Source organism: Gigantopelta aegis, chromosome 1 (assembly GCF_016097555.1).
Source record: "Gigantopelta aegis isolate Gae_Host chromosome 1, Gae_host_genome, whole genome shotgun sequence".
Lineage (NCBI taxonomy): Eukaryota > Metazoa > Mollusca > Gastropoda > Neomphalida > Peltospiridae > Gigantopelta > Gigantopelta aegis.
This window is the reverse complement of record NC_054699.1, coordinates 20533502-20559664: the sequence shown is the minus strand read 5'-3', so window position 1 is coordinate 20559664 and position 26163 is coordinate 20533502. Positions and strand designations below refer to the sequence as shown.

At 35.0% G+C, this 26163-nt stretch overlaps 1 protein-coding gene across 2 annotated transcripts in view; it reads right to left on the bottom strand.

Annotated features, from left to right (window-relative positions):
- LOC121371853 (cohesin subunit SA-1-like) overlaps window positions 1–26163 on the bottom strand; it is a 60363-nt gene that overhangs the window by 22446 nt on the left and 11754 nt on the right. For both annotated transcript variants that reach the window (XM_041498064.1, XM_041498072.1), the window contains exons 6-28: window positions 25665–25869; window positions 24718–24869; window positions 23181–23254; window positions 22219–22342; window positions 21207–21305; window positions 20435–20514; window positions 19171–19393; window positions 18144–18258; window positions 17047–17150; window positions 16238–16327; window positions 15153–15242; window positions 14359–14418; window positions 13855–13998; window positions 12588–12658; window positions 11855–11942; window positions 10995–11075; window positions 7674–7769; window positions 6291–6444; window positions 3433–3566; window positions 2257–2358; window positions 1600–1668; window positions 1107–1183; window positions 285–413 (exon numbers count right to left, since the gene is read on the bottom strand). In XM_041498064.1, the coding sequence (XP_041353998.1) occupies window positions 285–413; window positions 1107–1183; window positions 1600–1668; window positions 2257–2358; window positions 3433–3566; window positions 6291–6444; window positions 7674–7769; window positions 10995–11075; window positions 11855–11942; window positions 12588–12658; window positions 13855–13998; window positions 14359–14418; window positions 15153–15242; window positions 16238–16327; window positions 17047–17150; window positions 18144–18258; window positions 19171–19393; window positions 20435–20514; window positions 21207–21305; window positions 22219–22342; window positions 23181–23254; window positions 24718–24869; window positions 25665–25869 (2561 nt within the window). The remainder of the gene's footprint in view (window positions 1–284; window positions 414–1106; window positions 1184–1599; window positions 1669–2256; window positions 2359–3432; window positions 3567–6290; window positions 6445–7673; window positions 7770–10994; window positions 11076–11854; window positions 11943–12587; window positions 12659–13854; window positions 13999–14358; window positions 14419–15152; window positions 15243–16237; window positions 16328–17046; window positions 17151–18143; window positions 18259–19170; window positions 19394–20434; window positions 20515–21206; window positions 21306–22218; window positions 22343–23180; window positions 23255–24717; window positions 24870–25664; window positions 25870–26163) is intronic.

The following is a 26163-nucleotide window of genomic DNA, read 5'->3' as shown; positions in this document are numbered from 1 at the left end:
TTGTATAACCTGTCACGACTATGTAAATTATGTCCCACATTTCATACACAAACAAGTGCTGCATATCAATTTTAACTAACTCTTCTATAACCGCAATCCCCCACCTCCTGTCAGAACTGAAGGTACAATTTTAATTATTTTATGCCCGTTATTATTGTTTTTTTTCTTTCTCTGCATACATTATTTAAGCACAATTTCATCTTACAAAAAAACAAAGAACCTGCAGATTTTCCATCCATATAATGGAGATGTGCCCAATCTTTTATATAAAAGACGTAACTTACACTGTCTTCCTGTCTTGTTTCATCAGTTTATTGGTGAACTCACAGAGAACCTCAAGGAATGACAGGTTAGACGGTGGGACAGCCGGGTCTTGGTGATCCAAGGGTTGTAAACTGAAGATTATACCCTCTCTAAAACAAAGATAAAAACAATCAGAATGACTCAACGGTTGTAAACTGAAGATTATACCCTCTCTAAAACAAAGATAAAAACAATCAGAATGACTCAACGGTTGTAAACTGAAGATTATACCCTCTCTAAAACAAAGATAAAAAAAATCAGAATGATATAATGACTCAACGGTTGTAAACTGAAGATTATACCCTCTCTAAAACAAGATAAAAACAATCAGAATGACTCAACGGTTGTAAACTGAAGATTATACCCTCTCTAAAACAAAGATAAAAAAAATCAGAATGACTCAACGGTTGTAAACTGAAGATTATACCCTCTCTAAAACAAGATAAAAACAATCAGAATGACTCAACGGTTGTAAACTGAAGATTATACCCTCTCTAAAACAAGATAAAAACAATCAGAATGATATGACTCAACGGTTGTAAACTGATAATTGTACCCTCTCTAAAACAAAGATAAAAACAATCAGAATGATATAATGACTCAACGGTTGTAAACTGAAAATTATACCCTCTCTAAAACAAAGATAAAAACAATCAGAATGACTCAACGGTTGTAAACTGAAGATTATACCCCCTCTAAAACAAGATAAAAACAATCAGAATGACATAAGGACTCAATGGTTGTAAACTGAAGATTATATCCTCTCGAACATCTAAACACATCGATTCAATGACACAACTCACCTGTGCATGGCAGCAACAGCGTCTCTGTTTTTAACCTGATCAAGACCAAAAGACAGAGCAAATCTCCTAGCCAATTCCTGTAAAAATATCAGAATGTAACAATTATTATGTCCACTACACCTGGACTACCACATTTTATACTATATAAAATAATTAGTTATTTATTCTTCTAATCAGTTAATGGTAGGCAAGACATTTAATTCTACACAATTCTTGTCACAATCAAATCATTTTAACAACTTTCTGGAAATATATGTTAAACAAGAAACAACTAGATTTGTTCATAATTAATGTTTTTAATACGATATGAAAATTCACAGATTGAACTAAAAACAAAGTTTTATTGATATAGAATTTAGTTTGTGGGACGTAAATGCAAAAACTTAACATTGAAGCTAAATACAAATGTTGATGCAATATGTGCCAGAAAGGTAATACCTATATCTTGCTCTTTGATTTCCGTCAAGGCTAAAAATTAAAACTAATTGAATACCTTTATAGATTGGAATGCATCCGAAGATCTGGAGATTATACCCTGCTCTTCCTGTAGTTCTTTAAACAGCTGAAAACACAATTTTATATATTGTGACTTGACACTTTGTATATGTGAATATCAGATAAGACATTTGATTATTGACAGTAGTAACAATGTGTCAAAACAAACAATTTTATACAATGTCTGAAAACATGATTTATACATTGCGACATGACAATTTATACATGTGAATATTATATAAGACATATGATTATTGATATCGACAGTAGTAACAATGTTTAAAAAGATAATTTTACACAATGTCTTAAAATTATTTCACTCAGGACATAAATTTGATATTAACTGGTGATTCGTTCATTATCCTTTATATATCAACAGTTCTCATCACATGAATACTTATATGTGGAATGTTTGCATGCAATAAAATTTATCTTATCTTATAATGGAATAAAACACAACTGATCACATTGTATGTGGTGGTATTTTTTAAAACAAAATTATGAGAATGGAGTAGCCTACCCAATTTTATTTTCATATGGAACCTGCCTGTTAACCTGAACAATTATTCTTGGCTTATTTTGATGCTTACAACATAATATCCTACTGACAGAATGACCGTCAAAATGTAGAAGCACAACAAAGCACACCACTTACCTGAGTAAGACTGAGCGCGAGTGTTTTGGCAGTTGATATCTTGTTAATCTCCCTTGATTTGCTCAGTGTCGCTTTGATGATATCACCATAGTCGTTGTAAAACTGAAAACAAATAAAAACAAGTCTCTCCAACTGTTGACAATAAGGTTTGTCAGTATTAAGCATTGGCACAGCCACGATTGTGGTGGTGGTTGTGGTGGTGGTGGGGGGGGGGAAGAGGGAGGAAACTATATTGACTATGATTCATGTTATAGGACAGGAAAATACAAGAACTCTGTGATGAACAATCATCGACGAAAATGTATAAACCAAGTTTCAATGACTGAGGACTTATAGTTTATGAGAAACTGATCTCAATTTGAAACTTTGAGGCAGATGTTGATGCCGTGGCCACCATCATAAAAGTTTATACCTATATCTCGTTTTTACTTCATAAAGGTGACACAATAAAAGGTGGTGAGAAAAATACGTGTGGGGAGGAGGGGAGAGAGCGGGGGTCAGGTCGGGTCGGGTCGGGTCATTCCAGTGTTAAGATTGTTTAGTTAATGTTGAGGATACTCCAGGCAAAAACTCTACCACTGAGCTACATTAATGCCAACCCCTGAGAAAAGAAACCAATGTTTTTAATTAACACAGTAAAAATTAAGACTTTCTTGCCTCATAACTTATGTTTGCATAATTTAGATTTAAAGGGACATTCCTGAGTTTGCTGCAATGTTCAACATGTTATCGACTAACAGATTTTTTAACGATTGTAATTACCTATCAAATGTATTTTCCTGCATAAAATATTAATGGCTGTATATTAAACATGTTTCTGATCGTTCTAATATTTGTACTGGGTTAATTTCATTTTTATTTCCTAAAATATTAAGACGACCAGAAACACATTGAATATACAGACACTGGTATTCTAAACACGAAAATATATTTAATATGTAAGTTTAATTGTAGAAATATTTTATTAGTCAGAAACATCTTATAATGCAGCAAACTCAGGAATGTCCCTTTAAGATTCATCACATTTCCAGGCAATTTTACCTCCAACAGTAAACAACAAAAAGAAAGCTATTTGAGGATACAAATGGCCAAAGTATAGCAGAGACATCCAGAGAAAGATATTTGTGCATTTTTACGTTTGGTAACGAAACTAACTGCAACTACTGTGTTACAAACCTTCATGTAGTGCTTGAACATGTCGGCAGCAATCCTAATTCCAACAATATTGTAAACAACCAGCTTGCAAAAACATGCCAGAAAGTTTCTCCGTTTATGCAGCTCTTCGATTTTCACATTTTCATCTACTTCATCTGTAAAATATAATTATATAAAAAATTATCATTCAACAAAAATTATTTAATGCAGAAAAATCCCATCCTGGCTAGAAAGTTAGTTTTTGTGGCGCAGATTCAGGTATTTAGATCTTTTATATTTATTGATTTGTTTATTTATTTTCGTACTTGTTAAATAGAATAATAAACAAAAATATACCATCTTGTAGTCAAGCCAAGAAACAATCATATGATGATCAGCCAATGAAAATAGTCTAAAGCATGACCAGCCAAAAAACAACTTAAGTATAAACTATGACCTCCAGAAAACAAATTGTGAGTCCCACAGGGAACATTTTGTTTTCAAGATCTTGATTAACAGTATTAACAGTATTTTTAGTAAATTCAAAACTAATAAGCAATTAATGTTTAATGTTTTAAAATTGTGTAACGATGTCTGACATGCATACCCAGGGCTCACCCTGGATCAAAAATACTGTGTAGCCAAAATATTAGCCAAATGGAATTTTTATTAGCCATACTGAAAATACTTTAGCCAAAATTGTTTTACCTAGTACTGTATAGAGTATTTATATATGAATATGAAAATGTATCTTTTTCAGCTAATTGTGTACAAATTGGAATAAATCTGTATAACAAAACTGTATTACCTGATCAAAATCAAAGATAGCAATGGTGGTAGGGGCAATTAATATATTATTTAGATTTTTCAGATGGCGGGGGTGGGGTGGGGGGTGGGGGTGGGGGGAGAAGGAGGTGATGCATTATCTTCAGAGTTGGAAGCCAGTACCCCACACACCCACACCCACTTCTAAGGCCTATGACATTAAATTAACAAACATACAGAAATATGGGGTTGGATGGATGTTTACAGCAAGATTTACTCCTGTGTAATCGTATTGTTTAATGTCCGCAACGATGTGTCTTGATACGTGGGTGTAAGCTGACTCTGAAGCGTGACATATATTTCTGCTGAGAGCTGTTTTCAGTTCAGCCAACGAATGTTCTTCCTAACATTCGCAAAGGATTTGATTGGTGTCCGTCGTGTCCATTTGGTTTAACGTGAAGCACACAAACCAGTCTAGCAAACGTTTTCTTTTCGCTCGGTCTGATAGCCTACATATCTTTCGGCCCTGAACTGGCATGTGTATTCAAATTGACATGCATTGTCGGTCTGTTTTTATTATTTGGGTTCAAAGACTTTACAAAGTTAAAATAACAAGTTACATACTTTAATTTCATACATGTTGAATGCATGCCGTTAAAATTAATAACGTGATTATTAAAATAAACAAACTTCATTAGGCCTATTCTGGATGACAGTTTTTCGTTACTGGTCGCGAGATCGCTATTACGCTAACTGAATATTTGGTATTATTATTATGTTTGAGATGTCGGATAGATTATTTAACAGTTTGTTCACATCAGAAGATAGAAAATGGCTTAGCCAAAATTTTAGCCACTTACAAATTTTATTAGCCATTTATTGTAAAAATTAGCCAATGGCTAATTTGGCTACCGACAGCGTGAGCCCTGCATACCAAGTCATGACTTGACACAGAACAAAATTTTCTCTGTCCCAGAAACATTATTAGAGTAACAAGAATTTAGTAGAATTAAATATCTCTTCTACCATAAACTTTTTTAGTGCACTTTAATAAACATTCATAGATGCAACTATAAACCAAGTTTCACTGACCTAGAACTTTGAGTTTGTGAGAAACGTTGTCAAAATGTGACACTTTAACGCCGTCACCACTAACGGAAAGGTAATGCCTATATCTCGTCTTTTTACTTCATAAAGAAAGAAGTGTTTTATTTAACGACGCACTCAACACATTTTATTTACGGTTATATGGTTAAGGACCACACAGATTTTTTTAGAGGAAACCCGCTGTCGCCACATAGGCTACTCTTTTTACGACAGGCAGCAAGGGATCTTTTATTTGAGCATCCCACAGGCAGGATAGCACAAACCATGGCCTTTGTTGAACCAGTTATGGATCACTGGTCGGTGCAAGTGGTTTACACCTACCCATTGAGCCTTGCGGAGCACTCACTCAGGTTTTGGAGTCGGTATCTGGATTAAAAATCCCATGCCTCGACTGGGATCCGAACCCAGTACCTACCAGCCTGTAGACCGATGGCCTGCCACGACGCCACCGAGGCCGGTTTTTACTTCATTAAGGTGATATAATAAACCTCTGAGCATGCAGGTCTTTAACTTGCATCAAAATCAAGGTGATAAACATTATGCCCAAAATACACATTCTAAAAATAATCATGCCCAAGTTAAGTCCAAACATAACCTCAAAACCACTGATATGTCAAGTTTAATGAGATTAAAATAATTTGAAATGCATTTCTGAATATTGAAAAATCTCCAGCAGCTGTTACTGACTACTGAACTAAAACGATCTTCCTGTGCTGATATGAAGGAAGGAAATGATTTATTTAACAATGCAGTCACCACATTTTATTTTACGGTTATATGGCATCGGACCACACAGATATTAAGGGAGGAAACCCGCTGTCACCACCTTCATGGACTACTTTTTAGATTAGCAGCAAGAGATCTTTTATATGCGCCATCCCACAGATAGGGTAGCACATACCACGGCCTTTGATGTACCAGTCATGGTGCACTGGCTGGAGCGAGAATGTGCTGAAAAAGACAAGTTCCCATTGTGCCTAAAGTAGTGAAATCTAAAACCCTGGCATGTATTAAAAAATCAAAGTTACCATCATCGTCTTCGACAAAGACTTTATCCATGAGGAAATTGTTGAGTTGAGATTGCAGAGATTTGTCCGGTTCGAACACAAGAGGCTGGAGTAATTGGTTGTCACCCAGGTGTCTGCTGAAGATAACCAACAGGTCGCAGATCGTGATGTATGCCTGCAATAAATGTAATATTCTAATTTGTAATGTAAACAGATTGCAGACGGTAATGCACACATGAAATATTCTCACACATGTAAACAGATCACAGATGGTAATGCACACATGAAATAAATGTAATATTCTCACTCATAATGTAAACAAATCGCAGATTGTAATGCACACATGAAATAAATGTAATATTCACACTCGTAATGTAAACAGATCGCAGACAACACCTGAAATAAATATAATATTCTTACTCATAATGTAAACAGATTGCAGATTTTATGCACACCTGAAATAAATTTAATATTCTCACAAGTTATATAACAGATCACATATCGTAATACACACCTGAAATAAACATTCTAGTGCAATGAACTTGATAGATAGTCCATCTAGAATATGTCCCTAGATGAAAATGCCATAATTTATTACATAACATATTAATGTTTTATTCAACTTACAGTTGATCTTATAGTTACTTCTTTACAGAGATCAATGCTTTTGTTTTTCCACTCACATCATAATTTTGATTATGTATACTTTGTTTCTATAACATTTTGTTTCTATACAACAAAAAAACGCCAACCTGCTTCTCACTCTGTTCCCCCCCCCCCCCCCAAGTCCTTTATGTAATTTAGTTGGAACAGTTAGTTTTGTTTAAATACACCACTAGAGCACATTCATCTGCTATTGGAGGTCAAACATTTGGTAATTCTGACAGTCACAGATATGAAATTTTACCTAATACACACAGGTATCTTTTATATGCACTTGCCATTTACGGTTGTATGGCGTCAGACATATGGTTAAGGACCACACAGATATTGAGAGAGGAAGCCCACTGTCACCACTTTTCGATTAGCAGCAAGGGATCTTTTTATATGCACCATCCCACAGACAGGATAGTACATGCCACGGCCTTTGTTACATTAGTTGTGGAACACTGGCTGGAACGAGAAATAGGTCCACCAACGGAGACCACAGACAGGAAAGTACATACCACGGCCTTTCACTGGTTGGAATGAAAAAAAAAATCCCAATCAGTTGATGGATCCTCCGAGAAATAGATGATTAACGATACCCCAGCATGAAAAATACATCGGCTATTGGAGGATCCACTGAGGTGGTTCGATCCTGCGATGCAAGCATCTCAAGCAAGCATTCAACTGACTGAGCTAAATCCCGTCCCCTATCTGGTAGTGGTAACTAGATTTGTAGTGGAGAGTAGAAAATCTCACTTCTTCTGCCACTTTGTCCTGCTGGTGATACATCATCAGATCCTGACAGTGTCTCATCAGGTTCGCAAGACGCTTCTTTACTTGTTTCCTCTGATCCTGAAAAAATAATTACAGAACGGCATTATTAATAAATGAAGAGCATTTCTATCATAGAGCAACACTAATTTATAACAAATGTAGAAACACGCAAATCCACAGAAATCACAGCACACTCAAACCGGGAGCATGCGATAACCGTGGGTGAAAAGTTTCGCTTTCTCTTTGATGGTCTAAAACTGAACATTTCATATCTGTGAGATGTCAGGAAACGCCATCAAAATATAATTATTATCTTCTCCACATGATTTGCAATGTATAATTTTTCAAGATGAAAAGAAAAGGTTTGTTTTGTTTAATGACACCACTAGAGCACACCGATTTAGTAATCATCGGCTATTGGACGTCAACCATATTCTGACATATAATTGTAGAGGAAACCCTCGAAAATTTTTCATTAGAAAGAAGTGATCTTTTACATGCACCATCCCACAGACAGGATAGCACATACCACAGTATTATTAATAAACGAAGAACATTTCTATCAAAGAGCAACAGCAATTTTTATCAAATATAACAAATGTAGAAACTTGCAAATCCACAGAAATTACAGCACACTCAAACCGGGAGTGTGTGATAACCATGGGTGAAAAGTTTTGCTTTCTCTTTGATGGTCTAAAACTGAACATTTCATATCTGTGAGATGTCAGGGAACGCCATCAAAATATAATTATTATCTTCTCCACATGATTTGCAATGTATAATTTTTCAAGATGAAAAGAAAAGCTTTGCTTTTTTAACGACACCACTAGAGCACACCACTTTAGTAATCATCAGCTATTGAACGTCAACCATATTCTGACATAATTGTAGAGGAAACCCTCGAAATTTTTTCATTAGAAAGTGATCTTTTACATGCACCATCCCAGACAGGATAGCACATACCACAGCATTATTAATAAACGAAGAACATTTCTATCAAAGAGCAAAAGCAATTTTTATCAAATGTAACAAATGTAGAAACTTGCAAATCCACAGAAATCACTGCACACTCAAACCGGGAGAATGCGATAATCATGGGTGAAAAGTTTCGCTTTCTCTTTGATGGTCTAAAACTGAACATTTCATATCTGTGAGATGTCAGGGAACGCCATCAAAATATAATTATCTTCTCCACATGATTTGCAATGTATAATGTTTCAAGATGAAAAGAAAAGCTTTGCTTTTTTAACGACACCACTAGAGCACACCACTTTAGTAATCATCAGCTATTGAATATCAAACATTTGATAATTCTGACATATAATTGTAGAGGAAACCCTCAAAATATTTTCATTAGAAACAAGTGATCTTTTATATGTAGAGATGCCAACCATAATTGGAGTATCATAGTAACCAGGCCTTCAAAAATAGGAATCGCACCTCCTAAAATAGGAATGTTATCAGTGATGGCTCAGAAGCTCATTTTTAACATGTTGTTTTCGAAATAACATTTTGAAAAAGTCAAGTTCAAGGTCGTACCCAATTGACAAAAATTGGGGCTGTTTGGAAGACCGATTACTAGACTGATTTATTCTATATCACCACATTCACTATGCTCGCTATTCGGAATCCATAAGTTTAAAGAACAAGGCAGGAAACAAGTGTTAAAAACATTTGTACCTTTTCTTTCTAAAAATTGGAATTTCAAACAAGACAAAACTTACGTAATAGCATAATCTATGCTTTAAATTCGTAATGATTCCGCCAAATTCGTAATGGTTGGCATCTTTGTATATGCACCATCCCACAGACAGGATACCACATACCACGGCATTATTAATAAATGAAGAACATTTCTATCATAGAGTAACAGTAATTTTTATCAAATATAACAATTGTAGAAACATGCAAATCCACAGAAATCACAGCACACTCAAACCGGGAGAATGCAATAACCGTGGGTGAAAAGTTTCGCTTTCTCGTTGATGGTCTAAAACTGAAACATTTCATATCTGTGAGATGTCAGGGAACACCATCAAATTATAATTATTTTTTTCAACATTCTCATGGTTAGTAATGGATCAGGGGTGAGAATTGATGGACTGTAAAAAAAAAAAAGAGGAAATCTAGAGGGGTCCCGGAAATTCTTGAAATCTTAGGTTAAAATCTGTGCCATCTGACTTATTTTGGAGGAAAGGACGATTAAAATGTGAGGAAACGCAATGTTCCATGAGGAAAACAGCTGATCCGAGGAGAATTCCCAGCCCTGATGGATAGATTTTTTTTTAAGGTGAAAAAGAAAAGTTTTAGTTTGTTTAATAACACCACTAGAGAACACCAATTCAGCTGGTAATTTGATAATTCTGACATATAATCTTCGAGGAAACCTCTACATTTTCTCATTAGTAGAAGTGGTCTTTCCCACAGACAGGACAACACCTACCATTTTTTTTATATACCAGTCACAGGACACTGGTTGGGACAATAAAAAACCTAGTAGATCTACTGAGGATTTTCGATTGTACAAACCATGCACCTCAACTAAAGCGTTCTACTAAGCTAGATGTCATTCCTAGTAATGTATAGATTTGTCAAGGTGTACAAGAATGCAATTGATACACCCATTTATTTTACAATGAATGATTGCCTAATGCCTAGTGAAAGATACTTTTGGAAACCACGAGTTTGTCTCCCAATGGCCATGAGTACACTATTCATTTCTTACACACACTTGAAAGTCATTTTTAATATAGTTTAATGGAAAAAACTAAACAAAAAGCCTCAACATTGGTTTGACAGTGTATAAGATTATTACATCTTACACCAAAAAGAAATGGAAAACTTCAATTTGTTTTTGCGTAAACCTTCAAAGATTGTTTGTTTTGTTTAATGATACCACTAGAGCATACTGATTTATTAATCATCTACTACTGGATGTCAAAAATTTGGTAATCAAACAAGATATATTTCATAACATATAACAAATGTAGAAACTTGCAAATCCACAGAAATCACGGCACACTCAAATTGGGAGTGTGCGATAACTATGGGTGAAAAGTTTCACTTTCTCTTTGATGGTCTAAAACTGAACATTTCATATCTGTGAGATGTCAGGGAACGCCATCAGTGCAGATTCTGTATTTATTTTACTCTTTATTCGAATAATGTCTTCCAATATTATTGAGACATCTTTTGATATTGCATCTTTAAGAATCTACAGAAATGCCGACAAGATTGTACATATTTAACACCACGGCAAAAGGATTATTACAAAACTACTGAAATGTCTACACTTAAACAAACCTTTTTCGGATCATTTTCATTCAACTTTTGTAGATTCCACAGAATTGCATTTTGACATGCACCCATAGCCTTGCAAGTAATCTGAAAAAGAAGACCAGACCACATGAATAAAAATATAAAATGAATATGAAAATTCAAGAATTAGTGTTGTATATAATAAAAAATTAAAAGAAAAAAACAACAAACAACTGTCACATTAAAATCTATTAACCTTACTGGGTTCATGTATTAATTTTTGTAAAAGATATTCCAACAATGTAGATTTAAAGATATTCCAAAAATGTAGAAACTTGCAAATCCACAGAAATCACGGCACACTCAAACCGGGAGTGTGCGATAACCATGGGTGAAAAGTTTCGCTTTCTCTTTGATGGTCTAAAACTGAACATTTCATATCTGTGAGATGTCAGGGAACGCCATCAAATAACTAAAACACAAGACTAAGAATTTTGGGTTTTTCACAATCATAAGTAAAAAGTCTTACTTTAGTCTTCAATAATCTAAAACTGAAACACTTCATATTAGTGGCACGGTGTAAGGCCACTATACTAATTTCTCTCTCACTAACCACTAACTTACTGTCCTAGACAGAGCCCAAATAGCTGAGGTGTGTGCCCATGGCAGCGTATACTTTGAACCGTACTTGAATATAAGTATAAATGAAATGTCTTCATATCTGTCAAATTTCAGACAACACAATCAGTTTTCATTATTAGAAAGGATCTTAGGATTATAAATATGCATAGTTCACCATATCAACATGTTTGGGATACAATTGTATGCCCCATTTGGCCGTGTCACCAAGTTCAAGTTATAAACATAAATTTACAGCTTGTAGAGTTATTGTGTTTAAATCTTACCTCATCGGGGATGGCTGATTTTTCATTTGCACTTTTCACCACTTGAAACAGGCTGTCGTACACTTCCCAACTACTCAAGTCATGACAACTAAAGAAACCACATAATATAAAGTTTTGTTAAATAAAAAAAAATTCATCTAATCATTGATGAATTCTCAAAATGTTTTAAATTATACAATTTGTTTTAATAATACAGCTCAGGTTGCAGTCCAAAATTCAGGACATCAATCGATAGTAAAAAAAAAAGACTAGACTGTTAGTCTGCTTTATTTAATGACACCACTAGAGCATTGATTAATTTAATTATTGACTATTGGATGTCAAACAATTGACAATTCTAAGGAAAGCGGCTATATTTTTCCATTAGCATGAAAAGAAAGAAAGGAAGGTTTTATTTAACAACACACTCAACACATTTTATTTACGGTTATATGGTGTCAGACATATGGTTAAGGACCGCACAGATATTGAGAAAGGAAACCAGCTGTCGCCACTTCATGGACTACTCTTTTCGATTAGCAGCAAGGGATCTTTTATATGCACCATCCCACAGATAGGATAGTACATACCACGGCCTTAGTTACACCAGTTGTGGAGCACTGCCTGGAACGAGAAATAGCCCAATGGGTCGGATCAATCTCAGACCAACCGCGCATCAAGCGAACGCTTTACCACTGGGCTACGTCTTACCCCCATTAGCATGGAGGCAAAAGAAAGCAGTTTTAATACTTACCCGTAAAATGCTGAGATTCTTTTCAAGCTGGCAAGTAGTGCGAACATTTCCTCCTCATCTGGCTGCTCTCCCTAACAAAATTAACAAATAAATAAATAAATAGATGGACGGATGGATGGATGGATGTATGGATGGATATAAATGTTTCTAGTTTTATATTCTGTCCCGGACCAGACAACTGGCTATCCAGAGGCCGGACTCGGGATAGACATGCCCTAAAACGTAGTGGTATAGGGGCATGTTAAAAGAGTACTCTCTCTCTCTCTCTCTCTCTCTAGTTTTATTATGCTACGTACTTCAATTTCAAGACTTTTATTGTTTAACTGTTTTAAGTAAATGAAGTGTTTAAAAGATCAATTACTTTTTTTAAAAAGGAAGCAAAGAAGGTTTTATAACCAGTGAGATGAGACCCCATACTAACACAAAGTAATTCTAAAAATGTTCAGATTTTCTAACATCTTGAGTCTGGACTTAAAAAAGGTTTTTTTATAAGTACGAGCCTAGAATGCACTTTCAGATATATATAATTGACAGTTTGCACATATATCCAGCCGAAAAGTCAAGAATAGATGAATCGATGGATGGATCCACCCCACCATAAACTACTTAATATATAGATGGATAGAACTGAGGATGAGGACGGAAAGACAAGGACTGGGATGTGGAGGTGGACAGCAAAAGAAGTTGAAAGATAGGAGTTGCCAGATCGGGAAGAAATAAGATGGAATTCAAAGGAGTAAAAGGAAACGGGGCAGTGGGATAAAAAAAAAAAAGAAAAAAAAAGAATTGAGGCAAAATCCTAGTCAGCTGTAACGGTTGGACATGGTTTACACTACAGAAACTGTAACAGCGGTGGGGCATAATTCACTAAATTCTTGCAACTTTGTAATATCGCAGTGCAATGCTAAAAGACTTGCAAAGAGGATGCTTTGTTGTCTAGCAGAGCCTAAGAGAGCTTTGTGAATTAGACCTCAGGTGATCTGAGATAGACATAATCCACCAACTTATCAACTATAGTCGTTCCCAAAGGGAACGCCATTTTTATGGTATTTGTAGTACAAATTATTTATTTCTGAGCCTATTGTTTTCTAAATTGCACACAAAATGGTTGGGTTTGGGTTTCAAAACATTTTTATTTTTTCTACTCGCGTGAGATCAACCTGAAATTATTCACAAAAAAACATTGTTCACGAAGGCTGGGAAGGACTATAGAGGGGTTGATCTAATTATGTATAGACAAATGTATTGACTATACTGGCTACTGTACCTCTGTGAAGAAGTCCTGCATGGCCTCACGATGTTTAACCACCAGACTATCGATCAGTGTCTTTCTTGCTACGTCACACTTGCCCGCAATCGCATACTCCTCACTGCACAGACACTCAAAGCACTTAGAACACGCCTCCAAAACCTGAATTTAATATAAACAGACGAAACCTCATTAAAATGCCAGATTATTCAGATTATTTCTTGAATGCATTTATACACATTTGTCCACAGACAGGAACACACATATATTGGCCTTTCTAATACCAGTTGTGTGGCACTGGTTGCCCGAAGATTTTTAAAAAAAAAAAAAAAAAAAAAAAAAAAAAAAAAAGATTAAAAAACAAAACCATTATTGTATGCACTAAATCGGTTTTGAAAAAAAGTGACATTCACTATTCCTTTATAACAGTTAAAACATTTTTTTTTTAAATAAAACATCATGTATATTTAACACCTGTTAAAAATAATAATAACACCTGTACAATGACTGGTCCAACCTTACCTCTGTGTCTGTGTGCTTTTCAACAATTTCATGCAGATATCTCAATAAACTCTCCAGATTCTGTTTAAAAAAGAAAGAGAGAGAGAAAAAATAAGAATATTTTAGAACTTCCCTTGAACAATATCAGGTACATGAAAAGAGCAGCAAAAGCACTGTGACTAAAAATAACATTTAAGTGAAACTTACTGCAGGGCCTCGTTTCATGAAGCGATCTTGACGCTAAGATCATCTTAAGTGTATACAGTCGTTATACACGTAAGGTGATCTTAGGGCTAAAATTGCTTCGTGAAACAAGGCCCAGATCTATAGTGCTAAGATTAAAAACATTTTAAACATTGATAAAGAGCCATTTCAAGACTGAAAATGTATTAAACACCACCAAGTGCTATACTAGGATTGAAAACATATTAAATATGAATGGAGCTATAATAGTGTTGAAAATCCCCTTCTTAGTTCATTCCTTGACGTGGTGAGGAGGCTTGTATGTCTCAATGATCGAGAGAGCTATGCAAGGAGAAGTTTCGACTCCTGTTAGGGATACCCAAGCTGGATTGGTCAAGACTGGACTGATTGGACGAAGGGTGAGGTAACCGAAACAGAAACCTTGAGTGCTGAAGTCAGTGGTATTAAGCAGCACGGCACGGTGCACTCTAATAAACCACAATACTATGCATGTACAGCAATTATGACTACATACTGTTGAAAATAACATTATAAAAACTTATCAAGCTATTCTAGATTTAAAATGAGTTAAACATGCATCAAGCTACACTGAGACTGAAAATGTCATATACCTTCTCCTGTCGGCTTGCTGTGTAAATATCAAGATCAAAGTACTGTGGAATTAACAGGAGGTTAGCCACCTTCTCAGCATCCATCAAATACTGAAAAATATCAAATCCATCCAATACTGAAATGTATAACATCTAATACTGAAATATATCATATCCATCAAATACTGAAATATATAACACAATACTAAAAATATAACACATCAAATGCTAAAAATAACATACATCAAATACTTAAATATAAAATATATAAATAAAATATAAAATCCATTCAACACTAAAATGTGTAACATCCAATACTCTAATGTGTAACATCCAGTATTTCAGAATAACATCCAATACTCTAATGTGTAACATCCAGTATTTCAGAATAACATCCGATACTCTAATGTGTAACATCCAATACTCTAATGTACAAAGGTTTTTTTTTTTTTTTTACTTTGGAATCATTCAACTTTTTTCATAAACACTCAATAGCAGGGTTTCTGTCAGGGTAAAACGGGTTTGGCGCCATACCCAAATTTAAACCTAACCCATTTTCTTTCTGGGGGAGACCCCCCACAGCCCCTGTTGGCTGGTTACATTCAATTCCATAGCACCATACCCAAAACTTTTTTTCTGGCAGAAACACTGAATAGAGGTACATGTACCAGTATGGCACGTGTGCGTGCGTGCGTGTGTGTGTGCATGCATATGTTGGTATTTGTGTTTTGTGGGGAGAGACATAAAAAGTGTTTCTTTTCTGCAATATCAGCCTGGTTTATACTCATAAATCCTAACTATTATTGTAATGTAGAAACTTGCAAATTCACAGAAATCATAGCACACTCAAAACGGGAGTATGCGACAACCGTGGGTGAATAGTTTCGCTTTCTCTTTGATGGTCTAAAACTGAACATTTCATATCTGTGAGATGTCAGGGAACGCCATCAAATTACTAAACCACAAGACTAAGAATCTGAATCCTTTATAATCACAACCTGTTTTAATCACATGATCTGTTTTAATCACATGATCCATTTTAATAACACAACCCATTTTCACATGATTAGTCTGATATATGTTGAGACAGCTAATACATATTTTACCTTTAGCAGCAAGTTTGGAAGTGTTCCAATGAAATGTTCTGTTAACTTTGTCTTGTCTTCCATTGTTATTTTGTTTTCTTTAGCTGTGTGCTGAAAATAAACAATAATGTTTTCAGTAGTGAACATTTTACATACTTACAAATACATCTACTGGCCAAACATAAAAACAAAATAAGATTTCCTTTTTCCAATATTTGCAAAAATGATTCAACTCACTTTCTTGTGGGTTATTTTTTGTTTCTTTATTTTCCCCAACACCATAATAAATGTGGGAACAACCTTTCTGCTAAATGGTGGGATCGGCTGAAGTCTCCAACATTAGTTACCAAGATATGTACCTTTTCAGTTTTACATAACTACCAGAAACACAATAGATTTGTCAAAATAGATAATCCAAACTGAGAATTAATCACCAAGTATTAACTGACAATAGCACTTAGTAAGTTTAGTATTTCTTGACCAAATACAATGTTAGCAAAAACTAAAGTAGTATTAGTTAACTAGATGAACAAATTGAGATTTATCATCAAGTATTATGTGACAAAACACAATGTAACAAAAAACTAAAGTAGTATTAAACTTAGTTAACTATAGTCTATCCCACCATTCTATATAAAATAAAAATTCTAAATAATTTCAGTGTGGTTTGATGTAAGCAGAAAATTAAGTGGGTTTTTTTAAAACTTTTTTTTTTGGTGTAATTTACAAATCAATTGACTTGTAGTAAATTCCATAGTATGAAAAAAGGTGTTCCCTGTGGGATGGACTACAGATTAACAAATTGAGATTTAATCACCAATATGACGTACCTTCCTTGTTGCACCTCTGCCGACAGGAGATTCCCCAGTGGCGGCTTGTCTCGCACAACACACCATGATTTCTATCAGACTTGTCTCCTGTCTATCATCCAGGGCTGGAAACAAAAAAAAAAAAAAATTCAGTAAATAAATTTAACTTAACAATTGCAGAAAGTTTAAGTCAATTTGACAAATTGATAGCTGATTGTGACATATAAATTTGATAATAAATTTAACTGATTTACCAACAAAAAAAACAATCATGAAATATTAAGACATCAGCACACAAGAAACAACCACCCATAAATCTCCTAGTTGTTAGTTTGCCCAACAACTCCCTATATTACTCTGGTTATACCACACAGGCAGTTTAGTGAAGCAGGTTAGAAACCATTAAGCTAGCCACCTATGTCTATTGCTTTTTCTGTTGCTTTGTGTACTGTATTTTTTGGAAGATTTCATTTATAGAATATTAAAGAAGCTTCCATTTTCATTTCCGAAGTGATTTTTTTTTTTTTTAACTGTCATGAGTGACAACGAAAATTATTTCACATGGGACATGAAAATGATAAGAAATGATAGCGAGTTCAACATCCTATTTATTACCCATAATCAATTTGAATTTAGTCACTGAATTTGTTTGACCGACGTTCCTGTAAGGTTGTAGTGCACCAAACATGATGTTGATGTGTTACGTCCCACTTTATGCTCTAGTGGGATTAACACTTTGATACGAACCAAGATCTTTTTAACCATATGGCAGGGCTTCTAGAATTTTTATAAAAATCCACTAGCCATAGGATCAGCGATTTTAAAAATGTACTAGCCACGATTAAAAATTCACTAACCCTACTTTAAGTAAATACAATTTTACTAATAGGAATAATTGGATATGTGACCTAAAGGAGATAGAGTTTAAAGACCTTTCGATTGGGGGGTTCATATTTACAAAATACTTAAATACAACATTTGACAACTTCTGTGTTTTTCACTAGCCGTCTGGCATGGCGATAGTAGTTACTTACTAGCCCAACATATATCACTAGCCAAGGGAGTGGGGCTACCATAATCTAGAAGCCCTGTATATGGGTAACAAAAGTATGTCTCACCTTCTTCTCCTTTGCCTGGTTCTTCCAGGAGGAGATCAGTCATACACTCCCAGTCCTTCATCATGTCATGAATGTCCCACAGGCTGTCCACCAAGTAAGCCGCATGCTCGTGAAGCTGTAAATAAATGTTTTAAAACATTATATTTATTTAAACACACTCTAGTACACCATATCAGTGTTCTTGTTGACTAAAAAATACAGGAGGGCACAGCAATCAAAACACTGGTCACAAAACAAAACTTCATAAAAAAATCTTTGACTACCTTTTTAACGAGGATTTCAACATTTCTGAAACATAATAAAGATATTCATAAATGAAATCCCATATTGTTTTGTTCTCTTTTTATGTGTGTGAATGTGTGTGTGTGGGGGGTAGGATTGCGAATAATGTTCTTCTTGAAACAGTCCACTGTAACCACAAGCAATAACAAAGTTTAATTTTCATAATATCACTATAAACTTAATTTAGCACTTAAGATGTAATTGTAATATAAGCTATCAACACTATAATTATTGAATAATAACAAATTATGATGGGTTATTATGATCATAGGGCACAGTGCCAAAAAAACCATTTCCCCATAAAATTTGAAATCCTGAGATCTGCAAGACCATGTCCGCTGTTTGCATAAGCAGTGATAATCTAAACAAAGTCAAATAATTGTTATTTATTTGTTCCATATAGGAGAATGAACAAATGATATTAAAAAAAGATCACTACTCAAAGATGACTCTGCAACTAAAACCATCATCTCCAGCGAAAGTCAATGGTCAAAATAATAGCACTCACCATTTCTCATTACCAGCTTATTAGTCTGGCAATTGATTGTGGTCAATGAAACAAAGAAAAAATATGAATGTCAGAAAAGGAACACTCACACCTCACTTTAAGGCCCAATAATAGCTGATATATTTTTTGTCCTGGAGTGTTGTTAAAAACATTTACTCATTCTTTCATTAGCTTTGAGGCTGTGCAAAAATAAAGAAATATGACAAATGTAACACTGATAATGGATTTTTAATGTACCTCACTCTCTATGAAGAACAACACTAAGTCTCTGATCAGCGGTGTATTAGGACTTCGCTTTTTCCCAGTGGCTGTTCTCAAGTTCTGAACTTCGTCGTCTTCGCGCTTAAACAGCTTTGTACTGAGAAATTCCCCAGCAGCCTGCGACACTTGTCTATGAGACGAATACACCAACTCATAGACGTTCTCACAGTCCTTGTCAGACAATACATTCTCATTACATCTGAAAAACACAAACACATTCTGATTACATGTGAAAAACACAACACATTCTCAATACATCTGAAAAACACAAACACATTCTCAATACATCTAAAAACCACACATTCTCATTACATCTAAAAAGCACAACACATTCTCGATTACATGTGAAAAACACAAATACATTCGTATTACATGTGAAAAACACAACACATTCTCAATACATCTAAAAAACACAAACACATTCTCAATACATCTAAAAAGCACACATTCTCATTACATCTAAAAAGCACAACACATTCTCGATTACATGTGAAAAACACAAATACATTCGTATTACATGTGAAAAACACAACACATTCTCAATACATCTAAAAAACACAAACACATTCTCAATACATCTAAAAAGCACACATTCTCATTACATCTAAAAAGCACAACACATTCTCACTACATGTACACAAAATGTATTCTTATTACATCTGAAAAAAATTAACACATTTTTATTACATATGAAAAACAAAACCCATTCACATTAAATCTGCAAAACACATTCATGTTAAGACCAAGAGTTCCAATGTCAAATTTTTATTTGCTTACTAAGAGGATAAATACACTTACATAAAAGACAAATTTTCTTTCCGACTTAACATAAAATGTGTTGTTTTTCAGATGTAATGAGAATGTGTTTTTCACTTGGTATTATTATTACTAAAATTGTATGGGTATTTTTGTCCACTAAAAACAATAATGAAATAGAGTTGTAGATTTGTTAGTGTAAAAACAGTAGCCCAATTACAAAAACAAACTTTTAATAAGCGGTTTCAAAAACATTAGAAAATTCATGTATCAGTGTTTCTGCCAGAAATACATTTTTGGGTATGGCACTATGGAATTGAATGCAACCAGTCAACGTATGGGAGGCCTCCACCAGAAAGAAAATGATAAGAGTACCTAATTTTGTCAAAAGGATAACTTAAAAAAAATGATAATCTGCAAAGAAAATCTGGGTAGAAACTCTGTTTATGTTATACATATATTAATATTTGTAAGAAAAACTTACTTGAGTATACAAATAACCAATTTCACAGCTTGTACTGCCACATCATATTCTTTGTCCAACGTCATTTCAACAATTCGATCCTAAAATAAAATACAAGAGTCCAATACTTCTATATAAATCTACAAGGTAATTCCAAAGTGACATACTGACATACATGCAATTCAGATGATGGTAGAACATTATAGTAAACATAAAAAAGTTTTAACTTATTTTTGTGCTTATATACAACCAGTGCCCCATGACTGGTATATCCAAGGTCATGGTGTGTGCTATCCTACTTGTGGGAAAGTGCACATAAAAGATCCTTTAATGGTAATGGGAAAATGTAGCAGGTTTCCTAATAAGACATCTTGTCACAATTATCAAATATTTGACATCCAATAGCCAATATACCATTTGTGACACCCAATAGCCGATGTGTATTTTTGTGCTGGGGCGTCATTAAACATTTATTCATTCATTCCAAAACCCAATGATTAATTATCCAATGTGCTCTAGTGGTGTTATTGAACAAAATATTTTTTGAACTTTCAATCATGTGTAAATTTACCAAAGGTTTAAGCATGCCTGTCTTGGCAAATTATCAGCAGAATGCATTAAAAATCAGTGCACTAGAATATGCAACTGTCACTAATCAACCGAATCCACTACTTAATGTTTTGGAAATGTGTAACAATCTCTGAAACTTGAGTATTGTATCATGATGATACTGATCAAAATGTTCCCTCGAGTGGCAACAACAAAAATAGAACTCAATCATTCACTATATTACCTTGAATCTGTTGGTGAACAATTCCAGTTTTCCCGAAAGATCAAAACTCTCGTACAGAGGTGCCAAGGTGCGTAAACATCCCAGCCGAACATCGCCAACCTGACAACAAAAAATTCATATATATATATATACACACACGCACGCATGCACCCACTCACCCCCCCCCCCCCCCCCCCCCCCCAACACACACACACACAGTTGGATCCTGTTGACTCTAACCCTGTTAGTGCTCAAGGAAGTATTCTACCCATCGGGTAGTTCGACCCAACCAGTCAACAATGTGTAAGAGTAACTCGGGACTTCATTTTTGGTTTGAGCATTGCAGTGTATTTGACCCTTCCGAGTTCGACCCAATGATATTCTACTGTATATTAATTTATAAAATCAAATGATAGGCAATAAATAAACACAACTTTTCCTGTCAAATACAACACAATACTTTCTAATGAACTTTTCCTATAAGCGTAACAAAGGATAATTTTTCAAAATTTTAATTAACGAAAGTCAGTTAAAGGAATTATATCTACGTAACTGGCTAATTAAAATTGACTAGGTATGTCCTGCACACCAGTGTAAAAAAAAAAATCAGTCTAGAAAAGGATAGAATTGATTCATTTTTGGAACACATAAATAATGTTATGGTGATCCTTAAGTTTGTGACTTTTTAATTTTTAGAGTGTAACAATTCACCACAATCAATTGGTGATTTGTGTCAATATTTGTGCAACCAACAAGCGAACAGAAAAAAGTTTTCTTGAAATATTACTCCCTGCATAATCAACATCAATATCTTAGAATAAACTCTTCCCATCAAACTTAACTGACATTGTTGTTGACATTACTGTGGAATTTTTTTTAATTCTCCCAGGCACTTTTTTTTTGCTGTGGATTATATTAAATCCCCCCACCCACCCATGGTATGTTTTTTGCCGAGAACATTTTCTTAATCGCAGGGGTTGACATCATGACCATATAATTAACTTTTCTGACCAAGTGGAACAACCACCAATACCTTGTCATACAAAGTCCAGCCAACATATTTAAGGTAGCCATCATCCAAGAACATATTAGGATACTTTTTCATCCATATTCCAATTTCTGAAATGCATATACTTCGAATTTCTGGTTGTGTATCTCTGAAAATAAAGAAAACAAATATTTATTAAAAATAAAATAAAACAAAAACAAATAACCATGAATATAACAAACTGAAAATATAACTACTTTCCTTAATTTACTTCCTTTTTTCTTTTCTTTTTTACAAAAGCTCGTATTAAAATACTTTATAAAAAGGAACGCTAAAGAAGGAAATCTTTCCTGTTCATGGAAAGATAAAATATATATAATATACCTGTAGCAATGACCTGTTCAATGAATGATGGTGATTAAATAAACAGCGCAAAAAAGCAAAATCATTTATTCACCAAAAATCTGACAGATACTTTTATTTCACTAAATCATACTGTGCAATCGCCACCTGTGTGTCAGACTAGAGTAGCAAGAGAGGTGGAATTTCAGACAGATGAATTCAGCATTATGTTGATTGTGTAGACTGAGGTTTAGACATCTGGTAACCCCAGTAAGAAATCGGTATACAAAATATCCTGGGTTACCGCTACGGTCAAGCAGTGAACAAGTGTATTTGTGTCCACTATTCGATGAAAAGTTTGTTTTGTTTAACAACACCTCTAGATTTATTAATCATGGCTATTGGATGTCAGACATTTGGTAATTTTGAGATATAGTTTTAGAGAGAATACCAGCTACATTTTGTTCATTAGTAGCATGGGATTTTTTATATGACCATCCCACAGACAGGATAGCACATGCCACAGCCTTTGATATACCAGTTGTGGTGCACTGCCTGGACAGAGAATAGACCAATGGGCCCACCGATGCTTATCGATCTCAGACCGACCTCGAATCATGCTATGCCCCGGTTCCACTATTCGGTGAATAACAAAATATAAAAACCTGTATCTGTGAACGAACACGCCCTTGAAGATGTACGTCAGCATGTTTCTGATTTCAGCTTGGTTCTCCTCCAACTGAAGTGAAAAGAAAGGAATACATTTAGCAACACCTCAACACATTTTACCTAACCCTATTTACTGTGGGTAAGCAGAACATTTTGTCAAAAGCAACAAAAAAAATTGAACCTGTCTATAAAACTTTTTGTTGTACCTAGTTTCATAATGTAAAACTATCAGTGTTCTCGCTGGTCCATTTAAGCGGGGCGACCCGCCCCGCTATTGCATTTTGCCGCCCTGCTTTTACGTTCTCCGCCCTCCTTTATTTTTCTGCGCCCCTCTTTATTTTATAGCACCTATCTCCGCTATTTCCAAATGCACACTTTTTTCCACACACAACAAAACACACAACGATCAGCTGGCGATAATATTTTATCACAGCGATCGATTCATTCGATGAAGATGGAAATAACAAAAAATGTATGCGACATTAGGGGATCACTTTACAAACATCTTTATTGTTTTGCGTATATTTTGAAATCTTTATTAAAATAATAACAGGGTTCGAACTTAATGGTCGCTCGATCGCCCCTGGCGACTGAAAACGACGACGGGCGACTGAAAACCCACAGTAACTGAACATTATATATATATTTTTTTTTTTAATTATTATTATTTCATTGAGATGGGGTGGGGTGTTATTTATTTAAAGAGTGGGTTGGTTGAGTGCAGGAAAATACTCAAAATAAATGTTTTCTCTTATAATCTGTTGCAATATTGGGTTTTTTTTAGAAAATATTATTCGGGCAAGTGAAAATAGATCCGGGCAAGTGAAAGTGCTGTCACCACTTGCCCGGATGGCAACTCCAAAAAAAAAGTTAAGCGCAGACACTGTAATAATATTAAAACTCTGATCGGTTCAGCAAAATCGGAACTGCTTGTGGATATCAGACCGATAACATCTTCGGTTCAATTAAAAGACGAGCCTGCTTGTATTTTGTACAAACTTTTTTTTGCACTTTTTTTTGTAGGCAAAATAAGGAGTGTCTTTCAACAAAGTCTACCAAAACACAACAATATCGTAACCAAGCTCCCACACTTTTTTTTTTTGAAGGGTGTGGTGCCACGTGGCCGCCGTCCTTTAATTTTCACCCAGCGAGAACACCGACTATTAAATGTAATTATTTAATATTTTATTGACAATAGGACTAAATCAAAACATGCTCAAGTTGAATAAATATATGAACATAATGTAGCATTAAAAAAAAACTGTGGACACACACACACACACACACACACACACACACATATATATATAAAAAACCCAAAAAAATCAATAATTGTGCTAAAAGGTCGTTTTCAAGAGATGAGATAAAACCTGAAATGATCTTTTAAACAATAACTCAAGAATAATTTTTTTGCATTTCAATCTACTGTGAAATCAGATGAAATCCAATCTACTGTGAAAATTAATTTTTTGCATTAAAAATCTGAAACTGGGGGCAAAGATAGGAAAAATGCCAACTTTATTTAAAGGTTACCTCTTGTCGTTTTGTCATGAGCAAGTCAAGTCTGTCATTGGCGCGCTTGGCTTGTTGTTTGCCTCGTTCTGCCTCATACTGCCTCTGTGTGTTGTCGAGGTTAATGCTGAGATTCAATGCAACATCAACCAATGCTGTCATCAACTTCATAGCTAAAATTAATAACAGTTGTCAACTTCATAGCTAACATTAATAACAGTTGTCAACTTCATAGCTAAAATTAATAAGTCACCAATTTCATAGCTAAAATTAATAACAATCATCAACTTAATACCCATCTGTTAAGAGTATTGGCATGTCTATAAGCATATACCTGTGAGATATTTGAGAATTACCTGCGAGAAGGTGCAGACTGCGAGTCAGTGCAGAAGTACTGGGCCGAGTGCAGTCACACCAAGCAAAAAAAAAAATGTCCTCTAGACTGGTTAATGCAAACATTAGCGAAATGTTTGCTAACTGAACTTGGTAGGGTTTCTGCCAGAGGGTAAAACGGGTACGGTGCCATACCCAAATTTTAACCTTTTAACAAAATTAATGACTTATCATTACTGTATGATTTTCTTAACCCTAACCCTAATCCACAATCTTTCTGGGAGTGGCCCCCAATACCCCATCGACCGCTGTTGCATTCAGCAAATATTTAATTCCATAGTGCTATACCCTCAAATATCTTTCTGTCAGAAACACTGCTTGGGGCTGGTGTGCCTGAAAGCTTTGACCTGTGAGTCACTGAAGAATTACTCACCTGTTAGAATACTTGTGTGTCTGAAGGTTTGGACCTATACTTCGGTGGAGAATTACTCTACCACGAGAGTACAAACTTTCATGTTTCCTAACAATTACTCACCTCTAAGAGTACTTGGGTCTGAAGACTCTGACCTGTGAGTTGGTAGAGAATTATTCACCCACCAAAGCACGGACTTGCAAGTTTTCTGGCAATTACTCACCTGCTAGAGTACTTGTGTGTCTGAAGGCACGGACCTGTGAGTCGGTGAGTCCCGTGAGTAGTGAGATGACGTTGTCCATCATGTACTGGTCGTAGATGATGCTGTACTGACACTGCCGCACCAACACCTGGACGAACTCACAGTACGCACTCTTGAACTTCTTCCACTGGGGTCCAGTAAGAATCAGTGGGTAGTCTCCACTTTCCTAAAAACAGATAAATAGCAATTGTTGTAGAAAAACACACATGAATTGTCACAAAGACAAACAGATGTATAACATAAATTTCTCAGAATTATATGTCTCACCTACCATGAACTGAATTGGTGATGCTTATAGTTTTAACTTATGGTTCTTTGTCTCAGCAGGCCTTTGTAAATTCCAAATTTGCATAATCCATCTACAGGTTATGCAAAAACTAATTCATATAACCCATCTCTTTTTTTTCTCTTTTTTTGGCGCAGCATGTCATTTTCTACGTAAATGATGCTCCATTTAATT